This window comes from Trypanosoma brucei, chromosome 5 (genome assembly GCF_000210295.1).
Source record: "Trypanosoma brucei gambiense DAL972 chromosome 5, complete sequence".
In the NCBI taxonomy this organism is placed as follows: domain Eukaryota; phylum Euglenozoa; class Kinetoplastea; order Trypanosomatida; family Trypanosomatidae; genus Trypanosoma; species Trypanosoma brucei.
Window position 1 is genome coordinate 735506 of NC_026738.1, and position 27013 is coordinate 762518.

Sequence of the window (27013 nt, forward strand, 5' to 3'; positions counted from 1 at the left end):
TTCCACCGCTTGTCTTTTTTCCCAGCGGTTCGATGCCACTCCTTCTCCGTTTGTGTCTACGTATCGTAGATCCGGATGGTGCAGAAATGATGATGTGGTTGTCTTACTCCGTGATTAGCACTACAACTGCAAGTGATGTGATTCGTTTTGCTCAGCGAACTGTTTGTGAGCGGCTCGGTGCGAGTCTTGCTGCACCTGTAGGGGAATTAACGTTGTGTATACGTGATATCTTTATGAGGTTCGTGGCCGTCGGCACCTTAGCTTCCTCCAAGAATGAGGTTCCGATAACAACTATGCGTTTCTTCGAGGAGTTGCTTCGCGCAAACCGAGAGAACCGAAGTAGTTCTTCCATGTGTATGGGAGGTGATGGAGCATGGCAGAAATTTATAGTAATCCAAGGCGTCCTAGCACCTACAAAAGTGCTGCGACACCTCGATGTTCCTAAAAGTGCCGGAACGACGCATCCATCGTGCAGGTGCCAAATAGTTGAGGTTCCCTCGGAATTGGGTAAAGAACCGCTTTCAGTGGATGATCCCTTAGGTACGTCTCGAAACAGTTTGGTAAGTTACACAAATGAGACAGCGTTTGCCTCTCCCAAACTAGAGGTTAATGATAACGATGATAGCGTGGTTATCAACAGTAGCGCGAGTGAAATGAGGGACTCGATGTCTGTTGACGTGCGCCATGTTAGTGTGGAAGGTGAGCAGCATACGATTACACTTCGTGCCGCTGACCTCCAATCGTTGGAAACCGCCTTGTTGAAATGCTGTGAGGATTTGGGTCCGAAAGCGGGGTATGAGTTAGAGCCATCGAGGATGCGTTTGATGTACAGCACAGAGGAGAACACCCAAAGTTTCCCGGTTGAAACTGATATGGTGCTGAAACAAACACTAGAGAACCCAAATGTTACGTGTCTTTCCCTCGTGGAAAGGTCGCAAGTATCTAACTCAGCCTCTGACACCGCTACTTTAAGTGAGAGAACAGGTTTGGCACGTACAAGAAGGGAACCAATCGATGACAGCAGTCATGAACCATTTGCAGATGTGACACCAATGGAGTTGAGAAGAAATACGTGCGTAATACCGGGTGCAACACCCAAGAAACCTCTAATTCTGAAGCATGTGCACACCGTTCCACCACTGCCGGCATTTTCGTCCCTCAATGACTCGTCTCCGGTTGAAAATTCATTCGGACCAATAAAAGCAAATGGGAAAAGACGAACGAGCGATTTGGTGAAAGGAGATATAACGTGTTCTAACTCGGAACTGGCATCTTTTCACCGAGACATGGATGAAGCGCTTGGATACTACTATAGGATTGTGGAAGAAAATAACAGGTCTATCGGCATGCTGCAGCATCAAGTATCTTCGCTCACAAACGAACTGGAGGGATACAACAATGCAGAGCAGGACTGCAAGAGTCTCGAGAAAATTTTAGAGAGACTCAGAATGAATGTGGGCAGGGGAGAAAGTCGGCAAAAGGGCCTTTTACAGGAACTTGACGAATTGTGATCCCCCTGCTGAGTTTTTTTTTCCTTTCGGTGAGCACACCGCGGTTGCCTCCGGCGTTCTGACGATTTTTGAGCTAGATATTTATTCACATGCGGGAATGGCATATGCTCCTGCGTTCCCTTCAATCTCTGTTTTGGTTCCGCACATGCATATAATAATTTACAAAAGTTGTGAAGATGGAATATCGCACAAATGCAACGCCGTTCAATCATTTAGTATGCTACGTTCGTTGTTTATGTCTTTCCGCTGTGCCCCAAAGTTTTTACTGTAGTTGGCGAACCCTTACCCCAGCAAACGTTAAGTGTATCAACGTTGCCAAATTTCTTTTTCTGCTACGGAAACGTTGGTTTCTAAATTCATTCGGCTTTGCGCGAGTTTGCATTATTTTCATTTCTTCACTGCAGCACCATATTGTGAGAGTACTCTTTTTTCCTATTCTCGTACAACAGATTCTTTAGTCGATGGTAAACAATGAAGGGTATTCGCATCGGGATGTGATGACTGCTAGACTTCTTGTCGAGACAGTTGATAGCAGCAATCATATGGAAGAATATAGCGTACAATTTATTTTCTTCAGAGACACAACTGTTGAGGACGTGCTGCAAGATGTAGAAGAGAAATTTAACGCAGTGGGGCTACGGCTTTCTGTGCCGCCATCTCAATGTGGTCTCACATTTAAATGCAATGATATTGAGGTAGCGAAGGGCAGCGTCGGAGGGGCGGCTTACAACAGAGCATGTAAGGGTGATGAGAAGGGCGTTACGATGCTTCGTGGCACCGACCGCATATTCGGCTCCCCAGCTGTGGAACATTTTTATTGCAACAGGAAATGCTTGGGTTGTGAACGAGTTGCACAATTTATGGTCGTTCAGAGAAGATGTGCAACCCTTCCAGCAGGAACGACCGCCTCGCATTCGCAGGAGCGGAAGGAATTCACTCAACAAACCCCTACATGTGATTTTGGAGGTTCTGGTGGGTTTTCGCGATACCTTCTTCCAAGGCAACCGCTAGTTGACCTTTCTTCACGTGTAGGAACGGGCCGGTGTGTTGGTGCCACTGTAACTGATGACCATAACGCCGGCACCTCTACTGGTTATGGGAATTTAGATACGCTTTCCAAAGTACGACGCATGGTAGAAGAGGAACGACAACTTGTCTTTTGCTTCGGCCAAGATCGACGGAGCGTAAATTTGCAAATGAAACCGGTGAGACATTGGTCATCACTGTTGAAGGAACCACCTTCCAGATGTGTGTTGACAAAGGCGGTGGAGGATGAAAAGGCGGCGTATGAACGTCTTACCAAACTCATTAGGGACTTAACTATCAGTGAGGCTGCCAAAAAAGCAGCAGAACGCGATATGCTGGAAAAAGAAAGTAAGCAACTGAGAGAAAAGATTTCCAGAGCAAAGGGATATATTGAGAGACGCAAAGTCATGAAAGAGGAGGTCGAGCGCCTCAGAAAGGTGCTTGAAACCCGTAAAGAAGAAGAAGAAAGACACCTTCAGAGTAAGGTAGAGAAAAATGAGAGGGAAATACGACCCCAACAGGGTATGAATACAAAACAATGTTCCCCGCCAGTTGCATCTCCGGCATCCACAAACGTGGTGATACCGCAGTCCGTCTCACTGACTGAAAAGCAAACATTGCTTCAAGTTGTAACACCAGCATCCGATTGTGTAATGAGAGGTTTAAATGCAGATCCAACTGCCTTTTCGCTGTCGACTACTCCAACTTGCTTTTTTCTTTCGTGTCAGTCTGCACCCGATTGCATCAGTAACAGAGGAAGCAGAGGCCATGCCATATCGCCATCAATATCTGTTGGTGAATACAAAATTACCACACCTGCAGATATCACTCCCTCATAATATTAACGGTCTGTCTGGCCGAGGGAGTTCAATTAAAATCACGGGCGTTCCGGAACAAACCGATATGAAACAAAAGTGTGTGCTGAGTGCTTGTGAAGTGTCAGCTTCGTGGAGACTCAACACAACCCGGTTTTCCACACCACAAAAAAGAAAAAGAAAGACAAGAGGGGGAAAAAAACAGACAAAGAAAAAGATATACAAACGGAGAAAGAGAAAAAAAAATAGAAAAGACAAAAGGGAGATTTGTGCTATGTGCTATGTGCTAATACAAAAAATAATAACAGCAGCAACAGCAGCACCAAAAAGAAGGAGTGGCGTTGTACCACTCAATCACTTTCAAGGGATCCCTTTACTGCCCAATTTATTTTATTATTTTTTCGTTTTCATTCTTTTGCTTTGATGCTGCGACGGGGAAATTATCACAATGGCACAACCGATAATTAATGATAGCCGTTTGGTACCGTTTGCAACGGTTGTGTTTGAAAACATGTGGGGTTCATTCGGTAGAAACTTCCGCGGAAAATGTGGGAAGTATGCGAGATTTGGTGGTTTTGGTTTCATCATACGCACCTTTGGCCACATATTTCCGAAAGCGATTTTTACCTCTCTCCCTCCCTCTCTCTCTTTTTTGTTTTATACTTTTGTATGTGTGTAACGTCCTCGCGGTGTTGGTTTTGTTACGACGTTTTCACTGCTGCAACTTTTATATATTTATATTTCTATTCTTCATGAGGTGATATTTCCATATATTTATAATGAAGGAAGCGGTCTTTTTGGGCTGGTGTTTTGTACTGTTATCGTCCAAGGAAACGTTATTGTGCTGAATTCTGATAAATTGTACGCGTACATATAAATATTTGTACATTTATGTTTGTGTTTTGGGTTTGGCTGATGTTTACAATGGTATAAGTGATGTCGTGCAAGTTGATGGCAAAACCATTACCGCTTCCATTTTTTTTTTTGTTTGTTTGTTACAATTTTATGTGCTGTGCGAACACCCAATACGGAATAGTAGACATTACTTTTTGTTTTTTGTTTTTGTTTTCTTTGTTACTTCTCATCTACACTCCTAAAGATGAATTGGCGGTTGAACTGCGATTGCTACAGTTTTGCGCAAAGTTGCTTAGCTGAAAAGGGATGTTACTTTAGAAGCGCATGTGAAATTAGTGGCGGTTTTTTTTTTTAGAAGTTGTGTTAACCACCGTAAGAGGACGAGTAAGTCTTTCAAAAAATAAAAAAAAATAAAAATGAGAAAAAAAAAAGCAGCTTATGAGTGGTGTATGCATCTTCCAGGCCTGAATCCTCTACCGTTGCTTTTCGCTTTCTTCCTGTAGTGTCCGGTTAGCTTTTTTTTTTCTTGCTTTTGTTTTTGGTTTACATAAATAATAGTCATATATAAATATATATACGTGTGTGTGTGCGGGGGGGGGGAGGAGAGGCGGCCCGTAAATATTAACGTTACCCCCCCCCCCCCCCGCTGACCGGGTGCTTGAAAAAAAAAAGAAAAAAAAGACAGGGTGGTGTGGGTGTGGAGTGGGATGAAATGGTTGCGTCTGTTGCTTATATATATATATATATATATATATGCTTTTTCTTTTTTGAGTGATAAATTGTGTAATTCATAATTGATTATTTGCTTTGTGTATCTTCTCTAATTTTTCTACTCAATCCTTTTTTTTTTTTTTGTAGGCCTCCCCTTGTGCATTTAGTTTTATTAAATTGTACAACCCGTTTTTGTGAGGGATGGCACAAACCTCTTTCACACCCTTGTCCTTCTCGACTACGAGCAGCTGGGTAACATTAGATCCCAACGGGGTGCACATCAGTGGTGGAAGTTATAATAATTCATCACCGGTACATACGGAGCGACGGCAGTTGTTACAACCTTTAAATGATGGTCCTTTTGCTTCATGGCATCAACATCCTCCATCATCTCCCGGATCAACTTATGCTTCTGATGATTGTTATAACTTAAATACCGTGTGTTCGGAGTGGTCTGTATTGTGTGTTGAGCATTCCCCCACGTTGTCACAAGGAGGTAGCCGTTATGAAACACCACGAGAAGGTACAAACCAAGTTCGCACATTTCCAACAAGTTTAAGTAGCAAAACTCAACAAGATATCCTTTTTACCTCTACAGCAGGTTTATGTGGCGACATCACCGGCACCTCACGTGTGCCTTTGCGTAGCGGCGTATTGCGAAGTACTGCACATCCCTCATTGAGACCCCAACTTTTTCCTTTTAGTTCAACAAACAATTTTTCTCCGCTTTCTCAAATTGTTGTTACATCTGTTTTTGGTCGTTACTTATCTCAACAATTATCAACGCTGCATGTAAGGGAATGCATTGGTTCAGAAAGTGATGTGGACACATCCATTCCCTCACGAGGTTCTTCACCTTTTGCCGCATCACGTGGAAGCTGGGATGAAGTGGATCATAATAGTTGCTGTGATGAATATTCTTATGAAAGAGTGAGTGAAGGCACATGTCAATGCAGCAGTTCTACCGCCAGTCAATCTTGCAGTGAAAAGGGGACTTTACCGGGTTCCGTTCTTACTGAATTGTTTCTTTCTTTTGTTTTAAAAAATGTTCTCTCTGGTACTAATGGCCGCGACACGTACCGCCATTCCTCGAAAAAAACAACTGGATCCTCCCGCAATGATGCCACGGAATCTAATGAACATCGGGGCTGGTCAATGGTTAGCCGCTGGTTTGTAACAAATGTGGAGCCGCTGGTGGTTTGTACCGTTTACGGTATTATGGTATTTGTGCTTTGAGGTGAAGAAACAAAAGGGGGGGGGGAACAAAAAAGTAAGAAAAGAATAAAAGAAACTGTGTGGGAGGGATTACTGTGAAGTTGAATAGAGATGGATAGTGACGGTACAAGTGGCGTCAAAAGGAAAAGAAAAGGGAAAAAGGAAAAGAAAAAAAAAGAAAAGAAAAAAAAAAGAAAATAACTACAAAAGAAAAGGGAGGGAAATGATTTTTTTTGAAGGGGCGACACATCACATATTTGTACGCAAACTGTTATTTTCAAAGGAACAACAACAACAACAACAGCAACAACAAAAAACATTCGTTGAGAGAATGGGAACAAGTGATTGAACTTTATTCTCCTCTTTGTTATTTCTAGTGCAGTGTTCTGTGCAAGTTCCGTGCAAGTCCCCATCATTAGTTACTTATTTATTAGAGAGAGAAGAGAGAGAAGAGAGAGAGAAAAAAAATGGTGTGGGATTAAATGTTGAGATGGTTTAAAAAAACAAAAAAACAAAAACAAAAAAGGAGACAAAGAAAGAAGAGGAAGACACTCAAAGCAACATCCTTTCGATGACTACTTGTCCAATTTCAACAACGTCACCACTTCCCTATTTTATTTTATTTTTTTTTGGTTTTCTTTTCTTTTTTTCTTTTTTTAAAAAAAACTTTTCCTACTTTTTTATTTTTCCGTTCCACTACTTGTGCTGAATCGTGACAGTTTCCCACGAGTTCATGCCGTCTACTTCTTTCTCTTTTTTTTCCCCCCTTCTTTGCGGTTCCCCTTTTTTTCTTTTTTTTTTTTGCTCTTTTTTCGCGTTTTCTCTTCAAATGAATTACGCTCGAAAGGGAAAGTTACAATTATATAAATACTTGCAAAAATGACCTCAAGGAGGCGAGAGCAAAGTGAAGCAAAAAAAAAGAAAAAAAGAAAACCACAGCAACCAGTGGTTTGTTTTATTTTAAATAAATATATAAATAAATAAATAAATAAATATATATATATACGTGTTTGGTTGTTTTTGTTTTCTTTTTTTTCTTTTTGCCGCCCCCTCCACCTTCCATCTTCACCTTTTTTTTTCTTTCTTTCTTTCTCCCTCTCTTTCTATGTTTTTGTTTATATTTGCTTGGAAGTTCACTTCACACGTGGATGAGGGAGATGCACACAAATGCGGGGGTGGGAAAAAAAACAAAAAAGAGAAACGTGGAAACAAAAATAGAAATGTGATATCTGAAATTAATCAGAGTGATACAAATGAAAAAAGGAGAACCGAAGGAAAATAAAGAAGAAAAAAAGAAAAAAAAGAATCAGAGTGTTAGCGGTGACTGCCCTTTTCGTACCATCTCTATTTTGTTTTTTTTTTGAAAAATTACTTTTCAATTACTCACTCTCGTTTTTCTCCTTTTCTCCTTTTCTATATATATATATATATATAAATATTATGTAGGATATTTAGTATATTTCTTTATATATTTATTTGTTTTATATTAACATTGATATACATGTTTATATCTATAAAACGTGCGTAAAGCCGTGTATATGTTTACAACAACTGACATGTTTTTGTCTCTTTTCTTGGCAGCGGCGTGGAGGGGGGGGGAGGAGGAGGAGGAAGGGAAGAAAATTATAAAACAATTATTAATAACAACAACACTCGTCAGAAAAAAAAAAAAGAAAGAAAAAGAAACAAAAACAAAGAAAAGGAAGAAAAAAAAAATGAAATAAAACTGTGGGTTTTGAAGTGTTCGCTTTGATTGCCCCGTGAACCGAAGTAAACAACACGAGAAGGAAACTGGGAGGAGTACAAACATACGAAAACTTCCACGCGTACATTTCTTTTTTCTTTAAATTTTATCATGCAGAAAAAAAAATCTATTGTTTTGATATTATTATTATTTTTGTTGCTGTTGTTGTTTTTAATTGTGTTTCTTACCCTTTTTGTTTCGTTTTGACTGTTTTTCTTTTTTTTTTCTAATGATCCCTTTTTCTTTTTTTTCTTTTTTATTATTTCCTTCTCATTTTTTACTTTGGCCATTATTTCCACTTGGCAGTTGCCGTTGTTGTATAACATATTTTTGAGTCATGTACAGAAAGCAAAAAAAAAAAAGAAAACAAGAAATAAATAAATTTTTTTTAAAAAAAGTTAAAAAAAAGAGATATGACAAAATATTGAGTGGAATTCGCAGTGCCTTAGTGTTTGTTTGTTTGTTTGTGTGTGTGTGTGTGTGTGTGTGTGTGTTTTTCCAGATGATGGTGATGATAATGTTGTTATTGTTGTAGTTATTTCTGTTCCTAAACAATATATTAAAATATATATATATATATATCAATATGTGTTAGGTGATGCATTTTGGATTATGTGGCAGCGGCATATTCATTTTATTGTGATTCTTCGTTGTTTTTCTTTTCTTTTCCTTTTTAAATTATTTAAGTGGGGCTTCGTTCTCACGTCCCTTTTTCATATTATTAGCAGTAACGGCAGTATCACACGACAATACATGACAAATTAATTAATCAATTAATTAATTACTCATACATGCCCGTAGGCGTAATTTCCTAAAAGATTTTGGGTGGAGTGTAATTTTAGTGGTATGTTTAGTTTTATGAGTGATTCCGTTCTGTCGCAATTTCATATTTCCCTAACCCATCTTTTTTTTTTTTTTGACTTTTTTCTTTTTTCTTTTTTTAAAATTTAAAATTTCGTTTTTGCTCCGGGGTGTGTGGGTGTCTTTTTTTTTTTAATTTTGCTTTTTAGTGGAAACACTTTCTTCAATTAAAGAAAAAAAAATACGAGGAAAGGAAAACAAATAATGCCTGCAGGGAGATGGGCAGCAAAAGCGGAGGAGGGATGATTTTTTTTTTAAAAATAAAAAACAGAGGAGCAAAGGACAGTGAGTGAATGGATAAATGAATAAGGGTGATCCTTAAAAAAATTAAAAAAATAATATATATATATATATATATATATATATATAGTACTAGTAGTAGAAAGAAGGAAATAGAAAGCGGTAGTATTATCAGCAGTTTATTATATTAAAAAAAAATACTTAGTGAATAATAGTGGGATGTGTATGCAACTTCACTTATTGTATATATTTACATAAAAGGACACATTTATTTGTGGTATTATTATTATTATTGTTATTGCTACACATATGTGTATCACTATTCATTTATATATGCATATGTTTATTAGTAATAGTGTTAGTATTAGTTATGATATTAGTAGTATTGCTGGTAGTAAAAATTAGTATGGAAGGGACAAATGTTTCTCCATTTTTTTATATTTTTTTTAAAAAAAAACTCGTTTCAAATTGCCGTTTTTTAACTAATTTTTTTTCTATGTCAAAATAATGTTTATGAATAGTTGTGTGGGATTGAAGGGGTGAGGAGATGGGGATGCTTTAATATATATATATATATTTATATTGTTATTGCTATACAATTATGTTATTATAAATGTTCCTTTTTACAATTTTGATGTATTTTCCTCTCTTCTTCTTTTACTCATGTAGCTTTTTTTTTTCTTCATTCTCATTTTCCAACTTCTTCTTTCGTTTATTATTGTTGTTGTTTTTTTCTGTTTTTTTTTTGCATGAAACGTTTTCATGTAAATGTTTTACATTTGTCTTCGTCTCTCTTTTTTTTATATATACTGACTCAATATGGTTCGTCGGACCTCTTTTTTATTTAAAAAAAAGAAAATAAGAAAAAGGAGGAGAAAAGAAATAGAAATTATTATCTCACCCGAAACGCTGCAATAACCCCTGGGTTTGTGTAAGTCGTTTGCCAATACTTTATTGTTGTTGTTTTTGTTCTTTTTTTCCATTGCGGTAAATATTTGTCTCTTATTTCCTTTTCCTTTTCCTTCCGTGCTTTGATGAATTATCTGACTGATTTTTTATTCTAAAAAAATTTTGTTCCTTCTTTATTTATTTATTTATTTTTCCCCCTTCCCATTTTCTTTGCATAATTAACTTTTGTGCATTTCATTATGTAAAGGCTCAAGTATAGTCTACACAAAAGGTAACGCCATAGTGCTGGGGGAAAAGGTTTATTTTTTTTTTTTAATTTTATTTTTCATCTTCTTGAAGAAACTTCAAAGAAAAGAAGTTTAAACCAAAGAAAAAAAAATCAGTGAAGAAGGTTAAACAGAAAAGAAAGGGAAGAGGAGGAAGAGAAAGAAGAAAAGGTGTACCAATACACAATTAAAAAAAAAAAGGACAGTGACGAACTTCCAGAAAGAGAAGTGTAAAAAACAACAAAAATAAAATATTAAACAGTTCAGGATTTGTGCTGTTACGGGAAGTCCCAATTACATTTCATGAGCAGTGAGCCAACTGTTGATGAATCATCTAAGCAGCATTGTAACCAGTTAGCCGTCCCAGAGGCTGCGGTAGCGCCAACAGAACCCCAACACACCACCAATTCTCATTTAAATGACGGAAAGGAAGTAAGTGTGCAACTCGGGGAGCTTGACGAAACACCAGAACATTTACACCCTCTGGTTCATCAAATTAATACATTAAATGAGTGTGATCTCCTTCACATTGCTGAAATAACGGAATATGTCGTCACTCGAGATGTCTATTCGAGTTTACCATGCCGAGGTGGCAGTTGGTTCCTGCCAGAGGTACGTAACGTGGAGGATAATGAACCGCAGAGGTGTCTTTCATGCATTGGTCGCGGTACAGTTTGCGTGACAATTTGTGGGCGGCGCATTATGTTTCCCATCCTGAGGATGTGTTTGTGTGCGATGATAATTGCCCTTGTGTGGTTTACGCTCTGGAATGCGTTACCACATTCCTTGCTTGAGCCCGGTGGGTATATTTGGGATACGGCTACTATTGTAATTGTTTCTTCATTCCTCGGTGGCTTAGTATGCCGAGTATTACAGCTTCCAGCACTTGTAGGAGTTCTTTGGGTTGCCATTGCTTGGAATAATATTCCCTACGAGGGGTATCTAACATCAGGTATCGGGTTAGGTATAAAAGACATTTCTTCCAAATTTGGTCTTACTGTGATCATGGTGCGTGCCGGGTTCTCCGCCTACTTAAGTGGTATCGCTCTTCACTGGAAGCATACACTAATGCTATCATTTATTCCTTTTGCCCTTGAAACAGTCGCGCATGCACTTATCGCTAGCGCTGTTTTCCCCTACTACGATTTTAACTGGGCCGTTGTGCAAGGCTCAATTTGCTCTATTGTATCGCCTGCCGTAGTGGTACCCGGTGTGCTTTATTTACAAAATATGGGTTATGGTCGTGGCTCTGGGCCCCTTTCTCTCATGGTGTCATCAGTGGGTATAGAGGTGGCAGTTGGGGTTTGGCTTGCAAGCACTTTTTTAGAGAGGATATTTTTTCAGCAAAGCATCTTGACTTTCGGCCTCGTTGGTATTGCACAGCTTTTTGGTGGTGCGGGTCTCGGTATAATACTTGGGGTTGCCTTCTTCTACTTTGTGGAGTTATTTAAAGGCGATGTGCAACGACTTCCGAATGGTAAATTGCAGAAGAAATATCTCTTTCCCGTATTAGACCTGGTCACGTTTGTATTCCTTACAGTTGCCGCCCTTTTGGTATTTTTCGGGTATGCCGTTAGCCTTGCCGGTGGAGGTTGTATTGCATGCGTATTGTTTGCGAGCACAATGACTCATATGTGTCTGAGGAAAGGTAATCCAGAATTGGAGGCGCAAAGGAAATATATTGGTAAGCGACTTGCACAAGTGTGGGACAACTTGATGATGCCCATCCTTTTCGCCATGATGGGAGCAAAGTTAAGTACCGCATCTGTATTTAGCAGAGACTTCTTTCCAAAAGTCCTCGCATGTTTCTTTGGAAGTACGGCTGTTAGATTGGCCGCAATATTTATTGTTCAAACTCGCTCTGGATTATCACTGCGGGAGAAACTGCTTGTTTGCGTGGGTTACTGTGGTAAAGCCTCAGCACAGGCATCACTTGGCCCCGTAGCGACCGCTTTGGTGGCTACTAAAATGGCATCACTTTCTGATGGAGAAGAACCGAGTGTTGAAATCTTGAAGATGAAAAAGTTCGCAGAAAATGTGCAGCAGGCATCCGCTACGTATGTCATGTTTCTGGCAGTTGTGGCTTCTGTGGGACTCATGCGCGGTGGTTTGGCGCTGTTTCAAAAGCAAGAGAGAAGACTTCGGGAGGGATCTGAACAGGATAGCGGAACCAGGGAGGAAGAAATGGAACAGAAGGTGTAGCACATTTAAAGGAGCCACAACAACTTTTAATTTTTTTTTTTTGTAGGGAAGCGGAGACGGGAATTACCTTCTAGGGGAGCCGCTACGAGTGTTGCTTGTTGCTTGTGGATGATAAAAAGTGAGTTTTGTGTTATAATTAAGGGACGTCGTTTTGTTTCAATTAAAAAAAAAATTCTTGAAGTCAGATGCCAAATTCAATTTGAGCATGGCAAACGTATTTAGGATTGTTTTTTTAAAAATTATTCTCCCTGTTTTTTTTTTTAAAAACCAGGTATAGTGCGTATCTGTTTCTTTTCTTTTTAAAAAAAAAATTTCCTCTCGAAATTATATTTAAATATTTTGTTCTCTCAAAAATACGTTGTGTATCTTCCCAACCTCTCCAGCCTTTACTGTTTTCTTTTTTTTTTTCTTCTAAAAATCACTTCCTTTCTATGTGTATTTTGCGTCGTTTCTTTGTTTGTTTGTTTGTTTCTATTTTATTGTTTAGAGGCTACTGCGCTTACCATTGTCTTAACATCTGCGTGGTTCCCCAACGGAAAAGGGGTTTAAAGTATCTGCTAAGGCTATTATATGAGCGATTACTTACGACCTCTTTTTTACTTTTTTTTTTTCTCCCTCCCTCCCCATAATAAATATGTTGTATAATTTTTTATGAATAAGTGGTGGTATACAAAAAAACAGCAACAACAACAATAGTAACAATAACAATAACGAACAACAGCAATAAAATCATCATCATCATTATTTTTTGTTCCCTCTCTCTCTATACGCACATCCAATCAACTGACATTTGGTGTGGAATACTTAAGTAAATTCACTTTACAGTTGTGTACACCAATTAACTAAATAACTCTCTGTTGTTATTGTTGTTGATTTATTAATAATAATAATAATAATTGTTGTTGTTGTTGTTGTTGTTGTTGTTGTTGTGCGTGTCTGAATTTCTTCTTTCCTTATATTTCTCACTGGAAAGAAAAAGGAAAGGTGAGGCAACGTCATTACGAGCGAAAGAAACGTTGTTTAGATAGCATTAATAAATAAATAAATTTATTAACACGCCGCATTTACATTGGATAGATAGCTCAAGGAGAGGGGGAGGAAAAAAACAAACAAACAAACTTGTGAGGATCACGTGAGTGGTTGTGTGCCGCGTATTGTAAAGAAAAGAAGTTTTGTACACAAACGGAAATTATACACCGCCGTGCACAAGAGTGGTGATTTTACAAGAGCTGAGAGTTTAAAGAAAGAAAAAAAAAAGACAAAAGAAATTAGGAAGAGAAATAACAACAAAGAGGTGTACGGTAGCGGTAATACGGGCGCGCAACGATATTGGGAAGATTATATATACGCACATATATATATATATATATATATATATATATATATATAGTTTTTAGCATATAGATAAATTTATTTATATATTTCTTACACGTATACGAAGAAAAAAAAGAAGGAGATTCCTTTTTTTTTTTTGTTCACTCAGCAAATTGCGAAAGTGGTGAGACTCATCAAGCAGAAAAGGAGGCATTGTATCCGATGTCTCGACGTGTATTGTGGGAATCGGTTCGGCAGGAGGCACGTAGCAGGGTTGAAGGCGTCAATGCATCACCCATCAGCACGAATGGAATAATAGAGGCACGAGATAAAAGTGATGGTTTGATTACATACGAGGAAGGTGGAGGCGTCAGCGGCGTTGCAAACGATAATGAAGGGGGATCTCACGGTAAAATCGGGAATATGGCCACAGTGTCACAAGAGAATCGGGATACACAAAATCATGCAACTGGTTCACACGATAGCATAATCGCCAGTTGTGATATTAGTTGCATTCCAAAAGATAAGCACGAGTTGCACGGGCCTCCTTCGCACCTTTCACGTTGTGGATCATCTCCTGAAGCTGAAGGAAATTGTTCCGCTACCGCAGACCCAACGCAGTCGCATTTAACGGATCTGGCTATTTCTGTGCTGCTGGAAACGGGAGGGGATACACATCAAGACAAGGGTTACAATACGGCGCTTGATGTAAACAGCAGCCGCTTCAATAGTTCGGCTACAAACAACATACATCGAGAGCTGGCGCAGGAAAAACAAAAAAACATTGCTGCTGAGCAACGATTGCTGACGCTGGAGAAGAAAATCAGGGCCCTGCGCGAGGAGAATCAGCATTTACTACTTTCTTCCGCCACAAATGCAACTGACAGGAAGATGATGAAGGGCGCGACTTCGGCTTACGCTGAGGGTGAAGTTGTTGGCCATGGTGTGCAACGTGACTTTGCGGATGAAGTTACAGACACAGCTGGGGAAGAGCTAATAGCACTGAAGCGGCGTTGTGATGAGTTGGAGGTTCGGCTCGGTGAATTAACGGCACAGGTGCGACAGAAGGACCAAGAATTAGAGCAGAAGGAAAATCGAATAAGGCAATTAGAGCACATAATTGCCAACGATCTAATTCGCCGATCAGCGGATGTGAACAAAGAAGAGAATACTCAAGTCAGAAGTGAGGGGGTCGGCCGCAGCTCCCCAAAAGTTGAATTTAGTGTGAAAAAAGACGTACCCGGGAAGAAGAACAGCTCAACCCAAGGAACAAACGGTGTAGTGAGTAGAGAATCACCAACGACAGCCGCTGCCCGCGAGACGGCTTCGTCCACAGCTGCAGCTCCATCGGGATTGAACTTAGGGGACTTGCGTTCAGTCGAGGCTCTGCAACGACTGTTACTGTCCAGCATTGAGGCTACTAACTTACTGGTCGATAGTTCAAGAGTGTCTAAAGGAAAGGAAATGGATACCTTATCGGTGCCCTCCTCCCTCACGCACGGGTCGTCGCATCTGGCCGAAGGGTACACGCGTGTGAGTACTTCAGATGTCAAGCAGCGTCCCCTCTGCGTAGTGAGACAAGGGGAAATAGTAAGCCATTCAGCGACCTCTAGAGCTTCATCAGCTGCAGGTGTGCGTGCGTCTCCCAATCGCTATGGATCGAGACACCGCGCCTCCTCCGTCCCCGGAAGGTGCAGTGAGTCGCGTGCCTCTTCAGTGAGGGCAATTCGACAGAGAGGACCATCGAGTGATTCGCCCATGCGAGAAGCAGCGATGTTTGCGCGTATATCAAGCACCCCCGGGTGTAGCAAAGCAACTTCGTCTCTCTCTTCACGTCGCCCTCCGACCCAAAAGCTTCTCAGTGGTCGCATTCCGTTACGGTCCACAGAACTCTTTAGCAATGTGACCCATATGAACCGCTTCTCACAGTACCAGAATGCTCGACGAACCTCTCGCCCGGACGCATGTGCATCCGCCGCCTCGCCAAAAAGTAGCTGCTCGACGAACAAATCAAACGGCCGAGCTCCGAACGTGAAAAAATATGTTACACCTAGGGCCCGTGCTCGACCACGAATTGGCGTCGAGGCCACAGCCAGGAGTTTAAAATGCTCACCTCCACAGAAGCCTAGTACCACGGTCATCACCCGCGTTGAAAAGCAACGTGAAAGAACTCCACCAACACCTGTTCGCCGGGCAGAATATGTGAAAGAGGTGTTATCACAAGACCCATTTGTGTCTGAAATGTTTAAAACAACTTACCGACCCAACCGACTGGTGCGGTGCAGCAAAGAGGAAGGGGAAAATGTATGAATATGATGGTGACAGCTTGAGCTTCTAATGGTCGTATTTTTTGCGTCTTTGTGATCAGTCGTAGGTGCATTGAGGAAGCACTTTGATGGCGGTAAAAAAAGAAAAATAATAATGTGCTGGCTTTTAGAAGTCAGGAGCGGCTGTGGCGTATTCTTTACCATAGAACTATACTTGTTACCATAGACAGTTGGCGGTCATAACAGGGACGCTATGAGGCAAATGGAAGGGAGCGAAATGAAAAGTTTGCGAGAAGGACGGTGCAGCGGGGTGGAAACATACATACATAATATACGTATATATGTTCATATATATATGTATATGAATTGGTTCGTGTGGTGAGTTCTCTACTGGGGGGGGGGGGGCACAATTAGGTTGTTCGAGTGAAACTTTTTAGTTTCCTCACCCGCGGGTGAGTGATAGCTGTTTTTCATGCACTTTCTTCTTCTTATGCTTTATTACTACCACAACAATGATAATAATACGTTTGACTCCCCTTGACTCTCTGTGTCTCGTACTCAAATGCTCTTTTGTGGCTCATCCGTCTTGTTCTTGTTGTTGTTCATCCGCAGCAGAAACGGTTGGCACATATATTTGTATCAATCGTACTTGCTTTCGTTTCTGTTGCGGGAAGTGACCTATGAAGATATTGAAGGTGCATTTTTTTCTTCTGAACTGTTACTGCCAGTGCTCAGTGTGGTGACTTTAAGGACAGTATTATTTTTATTATTGAGCGTTTTGACGTCGTCGGTGCTTCTTCTGTCTTAGTTTTTTTTTTCGTTATTCTCCTTCATTTTTTTTCTCCCTTATGCCGCTTCGTATCATTATTCTCCTTTGCACCATGTATGTTTGTTAGTTTGTTATGTTCCGTTATTCCTTATTATTCGCCGGGTTATGGTGAGAACACAGTGGAGGTTGTGGAGGAGGGGATGGACCTAAAAACGGATTTAAAAAAACAAAACAAAGGGCTCCCCACGTTTTTTAAAAAAAAATTATCGTCACGAAAGAAAATTATAATAATGTAAGTATCTTTATTTATTTATTGCTCATGTGTGCGGAGTTACATCAAATGTTGTCCGCTCCAATTGTTTAATTTCTTTGCACTACTCTCTTTATATGAGTGGGAGCGAAGGGAACCGTTGAAAGGCGACATGGTCGCGTCCGTATAGTTCCCTTCAAGAACTCAAACGAAAAAGTTAGAAGAAAAATCAGGAGAAAAAAAAAAGGATTTGTGTTCTGTGTTGTGTGTGTATGTGGGAGATTGTTGTTGTAATTTATGTGTATTCCATTTAGTAATTTTCCAAATAACCTTCGTTTCTTAATTATTATTTAATTAAAAAAAAAAAGGGAAACGAAGGCAAACAAGGGAGAATTGACTATAACAGCGACGTAATGTGTGTTTGTGTATGGATGGGGGGAAATTCAAGTGGAGTTTTCATATTGACTTTTGTGTGCTTCAGTCGATAGTGCGTCATAAACTTACTTACAATCAACATTTTGTGATTACGTGATATCGTCAATGCTCTGCGATTACATTTTCATGCAAAAGCCAATGCTTTATCTCCCCCCTTATGCTTCTCATTTTGCAACAGTTTCTGGTCGTAGTATACAAATGTGAATATGTGTTTCAACTGGTTTATTGTATGAAGTGAGAGAAAAATGCAGAGCGGATGCTACACTGTTTCGCTTCTTTATGGAAATGTGTTAGTGATTTAATTCGTGCCGAGTAGTGGAAACCTCCGGTGGATATTGCGCTTGACGTTGGTTGTTACACCGCTCAACCATTTTAATGAATATGTGATGTTGCTTTGTATATGTCCATTAATTTGCAGAAAAGTGGGAAAGTTAGGTCGTTTACCTCACTATGTCTATTAAAATGGCAATAAGAAGAGAGTCAAAAAAAAAAAAAGAGGAGGTGCAGCGGTAGTAATACACAGAACTGCCATTGCGATAATTCTGCAACATCATTCATGGGTATATATATTGCAACAAATGTGTTCAGATGATAATGAAGGGGGAAAAAAAAGAAAAATCGAATTTCGTGTCATTACAGAGGAAGGAAGAGGATGGACGAGGTTAATTTATTAGGGCTCAACTTTAAGATAAGTGCAGTTATTAGTTTTTTTTGTTGCTATCATTTTCATTTGTTAGACGCTGTAGTGGAAAATCTATCATTTTTTTTGGGAAACTCCTTAGAGATGCCCCTTTATTCACCTGTTTGATGAAGTTGTACATCATCTATGCCTTTTTCCCCCTCGTTTTTTGTGTTATGTTTTTGAACAAACGCCGATTTGGATGCACACCGACAGTGGAAAAGAAAAGTAGGAGGAGAGGCATTTGCTCAACAAGTAGGGAATATTAAAAGAAGGAAAGGGAATACGGAAAGAGGCTTAAAACAAAAAGGAGCGGTGCGCTGACACGGCGAAGAAGAATTAACAATAAAACGTTGGCGCGGTGCCGCTGCGTTTGCTGTCCAGGTGTGCCCTGCGCAAGATATTCATGCGTGTGTGTATATAAGCATAAACTGGAGGGAAGGAAGACCACGAACGGGGGTTTTCTTGTCCGTTTTGCTTTCCCGGTTGCGTGACAGTGTGAGTGTGTGCCATTACAGCTGGGCATTAATTGTAGGAAATGAATCGCAAGGGGTATAAGGCTCTTCCAAGGGAATATGATGAGGGTTTTAGTGAGGAAAGAGTTGGGCATGCATTGAACAAAGATGCTCCCAGCAAAACATATGAGGAGTTCATTGTGCGGAGGTTGCAGGAAATTATGGAGACTGCTCAGTCTGATTCGAAGAAACCTGCCACATTCGGGCGTGCAGCCGCTGCAGACGTTTTTTTGCGTCAAGATGCACCCATTACTGTAACATTTGCTATGCTGGCGACTTCGTGCGCGATGCACCCCACTACCGACGTTGTTACGTTTTCAGTGTTGTTCGCCGCGCTATACACGTCTTGCATGGCATTGCAGGTACTTCTTTTATGGTTACGCATAACCGAAAAGAGACAGTCAGCTATTTCTGTCATGCAAAAAGTCCTCACACGGTGGAAAAAGCGTCTCGTAGAGGGACCACCGAGGGATAAATTGGATCGCCGCACTGTGTTTCGTTTGTTTTCTTCTTTCCTTCCAGCTAGCGCCTTTCGTATTGTGGCTGTTGTGGATACAACGACGGGGCGGCTAAAGCGTACTCTGAAATGTCTTGTGATGAAAGGGGCTCTTCGACTTCACAGGACGACGTTGAAGGTGAGTCGTCACACGGAGCCAATTGAGTTATTTAAACTCGTCGACATCGTGCGAATGATACTGAAGGGTGAAGCCGTGATGTTGAGATCACTTCCAGATATGGCTCCTCCACCCCGGCACCCAAACGTAACCGGCGACGCCAACATCAATGGTACAGGGGTAGAAGGAAATGACGAGGACATATCAACAGATGAGAGTGATGACGAATACGACACGCGATGTGAGGCGAATAGTGTTCATGCGCTGTCGGTACCGCAACAGATGGCTTTTCTTGTGTATCGCTTCGTTCTTCTTGCTTGGTTGCTGGGCATCGTGGCGTGTACTTTTTCTGGTTACATATATCACGTACTCACCGATATCCCGCTGAGTGACGGCGTCTTTCTGAATCCTGCTGTAGCATTACTTGGGTTACTACCGGTAAACGCAAAGTTGCTGAATAGCATCCTCGTTATGTATGCGAATGTGAACCTTGAGTGTCTATTTCGTCATCTTGTCTCTAAAACCACACACTCTGTTGATGATCGGATTCCGAGACTTCCCTTCCGGGCAACTATGCAAGCTTTCCGCCGTGCCACATCAGCTACCTGCAGTCGACCCCCATTATGTTTTTCTTCATCATTGGTCGAAACACTTGGAACTACAACCGTCGTGGCTCTGCTCGACACAACAGGCGTAGTGACCGATATGGTTCCGCTTCCCACACGGTTGCTCATGCTTAAGAGTTACACAGCACCGGAAACCCCCAGTAGCACAAGCAGCACTACAACCAGCGATAGTGATAACGACGAATTTAATGGCGCTGCTGCCTTTACAGGTCTTGATCATAGCAATGACCCGGACCCGTTCCTGAGAGCAGCGAACTTTGACCCAGAGTATCGTTTGGCGTTGAAGCGTCAAGTCCGGCAAAAGAAAACACAGAAGAGGAGGTTCCTGGAGTTGCAACTTGCACCTGGTACCGATGATGATCTTGCTGTGCAGTTTGCCGACTGCAAGGAGCGGCAAAAGTGGGAAAAGAATGTGGACTCCCTTTCACTGTGTTTGTTGATTCATGCTATGGCACCTGAGCCGACCAAGTTCGAAACGTGGCAGGAGCCGCTTAGGTTTTGTGACCAAACACCCCGGTGGGGTCCCAGCATACACTGGGTGCCGCGTGCAAGCGAATTCGATGATTCATTAGCTAAGTCATTTCGAATTGTGGCACGTATATTTCATATCAATACGGTGTCTTGGCCGGGACGCTCCAGAGAGTGCCCGGAACAGACTTGCACGCTCCTGGTGGTCGCCAGTGATGGTCTATTACACGCATTTACTGTCGGTACCGTTTGTATGGTAACTCACAGTTGCCCATTTCACTTTAACGGCTATGAAATTGAAGGGTTCGATGAAGAGTTACGAGAGGAAGTAGTCAATACTGGCACAGTGGTGTGGAAAGACGGAAGAGGATTGGAAACCGTGGCGGCCTCGCACACTATGCTACCGGACAAATTTCGTTCCTGTGCAGAGTCTTTGCCGCGGGAGGACGGCTCGTACGCTGAGTTTTTGTTTTATAATGGGGTTCAGATTACCGCTGATAACTGTCTAGCCGAACTTAAGTTGTCTCCATCGGGGGAACCGTCGACAAATGGATGTGAGGGGACAAATGAAGAGGTGCCACGCGAATGTTTCCTAGGAGTGCCGACGAACACGAATGGTTCAACGCCTGCAACCTCTGAAGCAGACGTTATAGGTGCCATCAACAGCAGCGAGAGAGATGCAATCAACGAAGGGAATAGCTTCTGTTGCAGCAAGGGATTTACAGACATTCATGGAAACTCCCACCTTTCGTTTGTTCCCACTTCTGTTGAACTACTAGGCGACCTTCTTCATATTCTTATTAACGGCTCGCACGCCTTCTTGGGGCTTGTTGGACTTCAGGATTCCATTCGCCCCAATGTACAGAATGCGATGTCAGTTCTTGATGAAGCAGGTATCCGTTGCATGTACTTCTGCTCTGACGGTGAAAGGCGGACCAAAAGCCTCGGAAATCGCTTGGGCCTTGAAACGGATTGGAACTGCTGCATTTCTTTGGACGAAGGAGCCAAGGACCTTGACGCTCACAGTATTCGAGCACAGCTACCAGTGGGGATAAAGTCCATTAGGCGACATATCGTACACGTAGACTCCATTCCATTGCAGGTTAATATGTTTTCCCACGCACACAGCGCATCGACGCGTGCGATGCTTTCCATCTTGCAAGACAACCACGAGGTTGTGTCCGCCATTGGGTCGACGTTCAACCATAGCAACGTTCGGAGCTATATTCAGGCGGACTTGTCTGTTGGAGTTCTTCCGCAGAGGCGCGGAGCTGTAGAAGGCAAGGAGGGACTATGCTTAGAAAATCAAAAGCGTATTAGTGAACCATCTGATATTCGTAGTATGAAGTCTGAGACTGGTGATCAGTTACTCTATCGCGATGTAGTAGACCTGATTGGCTGTGCCTGCACGCTCTCGGATACCTCGACCACCTCAATGTTACCGATAGTGACAACTTTGATTCGACAGGCAAGGTTTCGGCTAAGTGGAATAGGCAATTGCATTTCCTTTGTGATGCATGCAAACTTTTTTGTTACATTTTTGAATGTAATACCCTTGATAATTGGTGGGCCGCTCCTGATACAGCCAGCAGCTGCGGTGTTTGAGCTCAATGTTATCATACCCATCCTAGCTCTCTCGTGCACCTACACTGCGTATGCGGACAAGGACCCAATGAAGAGCATTCAATCGAGGCATAATCATTTCGTCCGACTTAAAATATTGCGTCACAGTGCTGTCGTGTGGTGCCTGCGGTACATTCCCTCACTTGCCGCGTTGTTGGCTCTGGGCATAACGTGTGGTTTACAAAAGTGTGATAAGGGAAGTTTGCATGAGCTCGCGCTCTCTTCATCCGATAAATGTATGGCTGCAACGCGTGGTTACATTGGACTCACGTTGAATTATTGGCTGATGATTCACAGCTGGACGCACATGAGTCGTTACGACAGACTTTCACCCGCATTTCTATTTAAACCCCGTTACGGTGGACAATACATGTACTTATTCACATCAGCTCGGTGGGTCGCTGCCAATGCGCTAACCGTATTCTTCAGTGTTGCGTTTGTTGTCGCGGAAACCTTCTGGGACGGCATACTTGAAGACGCCTTCTTTCCATCACGCACTCACTTCTACATCTCCGCCTTCTTCCCCGTGCTGTTGGTATTATTGGATATACCAATAAAGTCGTGGAGGTTGAAGCGCGCAACTTTAATGCAAAAGTTCCGTCAGTTGTCTTTCGGTACGCGGCTGGGGATGCATTCACCGCGAGGAGACTATGAACCGGAAGTTGGTTCGGCCACCGGTTGTAGCGGAGGAGCCAATGAGGGCGGAGGCGGGGTACAGGGAAGCACATCAGACGCCAACGTACGTAATGAACTACCGCTGCGGCGTAGGTTGCAGGATGCCTTTTATCGCTTCACAACCATGCGCAGGGGAAAACTGGAACTTAACTGCGTATGTTGCGATCATATCGGGGGTAACTACGCCACGTATCACATTAACGCAAACGACATGTAATTGATCGATTCGGGAGTGTTGTTGTTGTTGTTATTATTCTATTCTTCTTCAAAGTTGACGTGGTTACTTAGTGGTTGGGAGCTATCGGAGCGGCACGTCTACGCGTAACTTTTGGTGGCCGACCTCGTCCAGGGTGATGGGTATGCAAAAGTGAATGTGTTGAGCAGCAAGCGCGGGAACAGTTGAGTTGCTTAGCGACCGTGTAGTTGGGTAGCAAGTATAGAAAAAGAGAAGGAAATATCAGGTGGTAGAGCCTCTACCACGGCTTCGTAACCTTCGGTTAATCAACTATCGAACCTAAACCGTACTGCCCCTGTGCCTTCGAATCACTCTCACGATCTCCGTTTATTTTGTAATGTCTTTATGGAGGTAGTGAGTAGTGATGGAACAGGTGTGGGAATCATTTAAACTTCTGGTACTGCCAGGGTGACACCCAATACCAACTACTGAGTTAACATCAGAATGCATGAAAGGCAAAGGAGATGGAGTGTCGTTGTAAAAAATGCATCTCAGGCAGCTTCACTTACTTTTGTTTTCTGCGTCCTTCCTCTGGTTTTGCCTCCCGTTACACTGAAAGGCAACTTTTAATAGTTTTTCGATGCACATCTGCTCCTTTATAATTTCTTCTTTTCCATAACAAGCACACAAATAAGATTCCGTCACACCCTGAAGCGGATATTCGTAAGTGAAGTTGGGTGCGTGACGAGACTACTTTTTACATCCACCACAATTTAGCTTTTATTCTCCCGAAACGGTAATAAGAAGTGCACAATCAAGCGAAGGCCGCTGGAGGTGAAACAAACTAGTGAGGGCTAGCTGTAGAGCGATACAACAATGGTGCCATCCATCCCTCAACTACTGCTTGAGCTTCCGGTAGTTTGTGTTAGTGAAAATCATTTACTGAATGGTCGCCTTACTCTGTCCGTTAAAGATGCAACCGCTACCGCACAGTCATATTACGGTGCTGTGGAGAAGTACTTGCAAGGTAGGGAACCCCATCTAGACTTGGAAAAAGATGTTGTCCCAGCCATTGACTTTGCCCTGCGTCTTTTTAACGCGGAGAACTTTAGTGGGGAGTTAGTGCCAGCGGAGCGGGAGCAGCTGTCTACCGTGCTGGATCGCTACGCCACCGTTGACACGCTGCACGAGCGCTATGTACAGCGTTTGTTAATGAGCGATGGTGAAATGCCTCATCCCTGTGTGCGACTTAGTAGGATGTTGCTGGCTGTTCTCGCTACTGCGTGCAGTTCGGTGAAGCATGCCGGACAGTCACAGCCGCAACCGCTGCTGCCTTACACCTCCGTTTGGCGTCTGCGTTGTCACATGCGTCACCAGCTAATCATGCAGCACCGTGCCCACTCAATATTTCTTCACCTCTCGTCTTGCGTGGATGCTGCCCTCGCACTGCCAGACGAATCACTTACGGCTGAACATCTGCTGGAAGTCGGCCACGTGCAGAACTATTACCATCAACGTGAACTAGCAGCGGAAGTGTTTTGGCGTGCGGCGAGGAAAAGCGGTTTATCAGTCAGCGAAGACACCATGGTTGGCGTGCGAACCCGGTGGCAACAACAGCGGATGGTGCAGATGGTCGTGAACGCCAGCAGCCAGGTTCCCTTTGCTGCTCCAATATCCGAAAGTGACGCAACTGGAGGTGATGTGCCCCTAGCTGTGATGAGCGAAAAAGATGGACATGATTTACTGGATCGACCCCGCGAAGCGGCTGAGGCTCCGGTGGCCGAATTGCAAGCGCTGCAACCACTCGATAAGGCTATCATACTCGCTTTGTGTATAGATATACGGAACACTAATCCATATCATGGGCTGACACAGCACCGCATGCAGACGTACGTGGAGCGGCTTCTCGCTGATCCAGTTCCCGCACCTTTCATCATACAGTGCCAAACACTGTTGCTGCGAGCTCGCCTAGAGCGAGGTCGGAACCGAGTTCAGGAGCGTGCCTTCATGCAGATGACTGAGCTAGTGGACCAACATTCGGCCGGTCGTGATCCCAACCGCGCGACGTTTCACAGAACAGATAGCGACTACTTTTACAGTGTTGCCTATCCGTCAATTTGGCAATTGCGAAGTGAGTATGCTGACTTCTGCTTCGATGAGAGCCTTGTGAAAACGGCACTCGACGCTTATGAGCAGGTACAAGACTGGGAGAACATCATAAAATGTTGTAAAATTCTTGACAAGAGGAGGAGGGCAGAATCCCTAGCGCGAGACCTGTTGGAGTCTGACCCCTGCAACCCACTTTTGTGGGTGGCATTGGGGGAAGCCACGAGGGAGGCCGAGCACCTTACGAAGGCATGGGAATTGTCTGACCATCGATCTGCGGCACCCATGCGAGCTCTGGCGCGGTTGGCACTCGAGCGCGAAGAATATGAGCGGGTTGTGGAATGTTTCGATGAGGCAGTGCGTCTCAATCCAGTGTTCGGTGGAGACTGGTTTGCCTTGGGCTATGCTGCAATGCAATTAAAGCGATGGGAACGCAGTGGTGAAGCCTTCACTCGCGTCTGTCAGATTCAGCCCAACGATGCGTATGCGTGGAATAACCTAGCATCAGTACTGCTTCGCACAGGGAAGCTTCGTCCCGCATTTAATGCGATGAACCAGGCACTGCGCAACAACCGAAGAGACTGGCGGATGTGGCAAAACTACTTCGCGATTGGGTGTGAATTGAAGGAGGTAACTGAGACAACAAATGCTCTCAACGTGTTGCTGGACATTGCCCAACGTAACGTTCATCTCGAGCGCGGTTCGCTGAACCGCTTTGTGGAGAATGCCATTGCGTATATGGAAGGACGGATACCCGCAAGTTGCAAAGATCAACAGAAGACAGAAGAAGATCAAGAACAGGCGGTGGAGCAGGAAGCAGAAAATAGAGACGAAGGTGGGAGGATGCACCGAGCGGCTGTCACTAACACCTCGGCTACCCACATGGGTGTGGAAGATGACACCATCGCCACCAATGGAAATCATGCTAATTCTGCTGATGAAGATGCGATGTGTGATATTGTGCCATTGTGTGCGGATATTGATTTACCAGACATGTGTTCTTCATCTACTAATGCGGCAGCTGCGGAGGAAGCTGAGCGCGTGCGTGAAGGTGTAATTAACCGATATAAGTTCCGTTTGCGTGAGACATTTAAACGGATCATCGACCTATTTGTGACGGATCCGGACATATACGCCTGTGCGGCGAAGCTTCTACGATACATGGATGGACCGCTAACTGCTTACGAAATGCGGCAGAAGGAACTTCGGTGTTGTCAGCAAAAGGACCAATGGGAGCGCGACACTGCACGATTTGCACGAACATGTGAATGTCTTAATGATATGTCTAGGGATTTGTTGGATGCGGTTGATTATTGTGGGGATAGTGTGGATAACTTGAAGAAGAACAATGTCGTAACGGTTTTAAGTGACACGGTGAATAACGTTATAGCCGCCCTTGAAGCGTCAGAGGAGTACATGGAAGAAACGGCAGAATACAAGCAACTGCGCGGCGAGCTTCTCCCACGTATGCGAAAAGCTCTTAAGGAGACCAAAACTCGCATTATGGCCGACTGACACTGTTATGCCTATATATTTCCGTTTTTGGCACTTGGTTCGCGGGGATTATAGTATCTGGACTGTGTTGCGAAATAAATGCACGATCTTTGTCTGGATGTGGGAGCAGTCAACAGTCACAATAAGATAATTAAACTCAGTGACTAACGCGTTTAAAGTGTTATAACTGTCTGTAACTGTAGTCAGCCACGCCGTCCACCACAGGAGAACTGATGTGTACTTGAAGTGACAGCCTGAAGTTGTAATTTCAATTTATTTTCTTCGTTTCCCTTTTCTTTTTTTGAAAATTTAGGAGCTGCTCTCAAACACATTCTATCGCAGACATACATCACGTTGGTTGAAACGAATGTTTCCACATAGATAGGCATGCGAACATCAGGGAGTTAGCGATAATAATGGACATTTTTCGTAACTTCAGCTACTAAGGAATTTTGAGCCTAGAAAGTAACTGAACCCTGCTGTTGGTTGTGATGTTTGGAAGGCACTTACCCAAATAAGTGAACAGTGGCGGTTGTGTGCCCTGTGATGTTAAACTCACTGTTACCTATAAGAAGCTTACATCAGGGCTAAAGTTTTCAGCATGCATGTATCCAATATGGCGTCTATTAGTTGCTACCTGTTATACTT

At 42.7% G+C, this 27013-nt stretch overlaps 8 protein-coding genes across 8 annotated transcripts; 7 read left to right on the top strand and 1 right to left on the bottom strand.

The window, feature by feature from the left end:
• Positions 1–32: 32 nt before the first annotated feature.
• TbgDal_V3490 (hypothetical protein, conserved) lies at positions 33–1511 on the top strand (the record flags this gene model as incomplete). Its single annotated transcript, XM_011775196.1, has 1 exon — positions 33–1511. The coding sequence occupies one exon, from the start codon at positions 33–35 to the stop codon at positions 1509–1511; it is 1479 nt and encodes a 492-aa protein (XP_011773498.1).
• Positions 1512–1972: 461 nt separating this feature from the next.
• On the top strand, positions 1973–3376 carry TbgDal_V3500 (hypothetical protein, conserved; the record flags this gene model as incomplete). Its single annotated transcript, XM_011775197.1, has 1 exon — positions 1973–3376. The coding sequence occupies one exon, from the start codon at positions 1973–1975 to the stop codon at positions 3374–3376; it is 1404 nt and encodes a 467-aa protein (XP_011773499.1).
• Positions 3377–5119: 1743 nt separating this feature from the next.
• Positions 5120–6154, top strand: TbgDal_V3510 (hypothetical protein, conserved; the record flags this gene model as incomplete). The annotated part of the gene is made up of 1 exon (XM_011775198.1): positions 5120–6154. The coding sequence occupies one exon, from the start codon at positions 5120–5122 to the stop codon at positions 6152–6154; it is 1035 nt and encodes a 344-aa protein (XP_011773500.1).
• Positions 6155–7789: 1635 nt separating this feature from the next.
• TbgDal_V3520 (hypothetical protein, unlikely) lies at positions 7790–8203 on the bottom strand (the record flags this gene model as incomplete). The annotated part of the gene is made up of 1 exon (XM_011775199.1): positions 7790–8203. The coding sequence occupies one exon, from the start codon at positions 8201–8203 to the stop codon at positions 7790–7792; it is 414 nt and encodes a 137-aa protein (XP_011773501.1).
• Positions 8204–10456: 2253 nt separating this feature from the next.
• On the top strand, positions 10457–12355 carry TbgDal_V3530 (uncharacterized protein; the record flags this gene model as incomplete). The annotated part of the gene is made up of 1 exon (XM_011775200.1): positions 10457–12355. One exon carries the CDS (start codon positions 10457–10459, stop codon positions 12353–12355), a length of 1899 nt encoding a protein of 632 aa, XP_011773502.1.
• A 1536-nt stretch (positions 12356–13891) lies between these two features.
• TbgDal_V3540 (hypothetical protein, conserved) lies at positions 13892–15979 on the top strand (the record flags this gene model as incomplete). The annotated part of the gene is made up of 1 exon (XM_011775201.1): positions 13892–15979. The coding sequence occupies one exon, from the start codon at positions 13892–13894 to the stop codon at positions 15977–15979; it is 2088 nt and encodes a 695-aa protein (XP_011773503.1).
• A 2628-nt stretch (positions 15980–18607) lies between these two features.
• TbgDal_V3550 (hypothetical protein, conserved) lies at positions 18608–22807 on the top strand (the record flags this gene model as incomplete). Its single annotated transcript, XM_011775202.1, has 1 exon — positions 18608–22807. The coding sequence occupies one exon, from the start codon at positions 18608–18610 to the stop codon at positions 22805–22807; it is 4200 nt and encodes a 1399-aa protein (XP_011773504.1).
• Positions 22808–23641: 834 nt separating this feature from the next.
• On the top strand, positions 23642–26386 carry TbgDal_V3560 (hypothetical protein, conserved; the record flags this gene model as incomplete). The annotated part of the gene is made up of 1 exon (XM_011775203.1): positions 23642–26386. The coding sequence occupies one exon, from the start codon at positions 23642–23644 to the stop codon at positions 26384–26386; it is 2745 nt and encodes a 914-aa protein (XP_011773505.1).
• Positions 26387–27013: the final 627 nt, after the last annotated feature.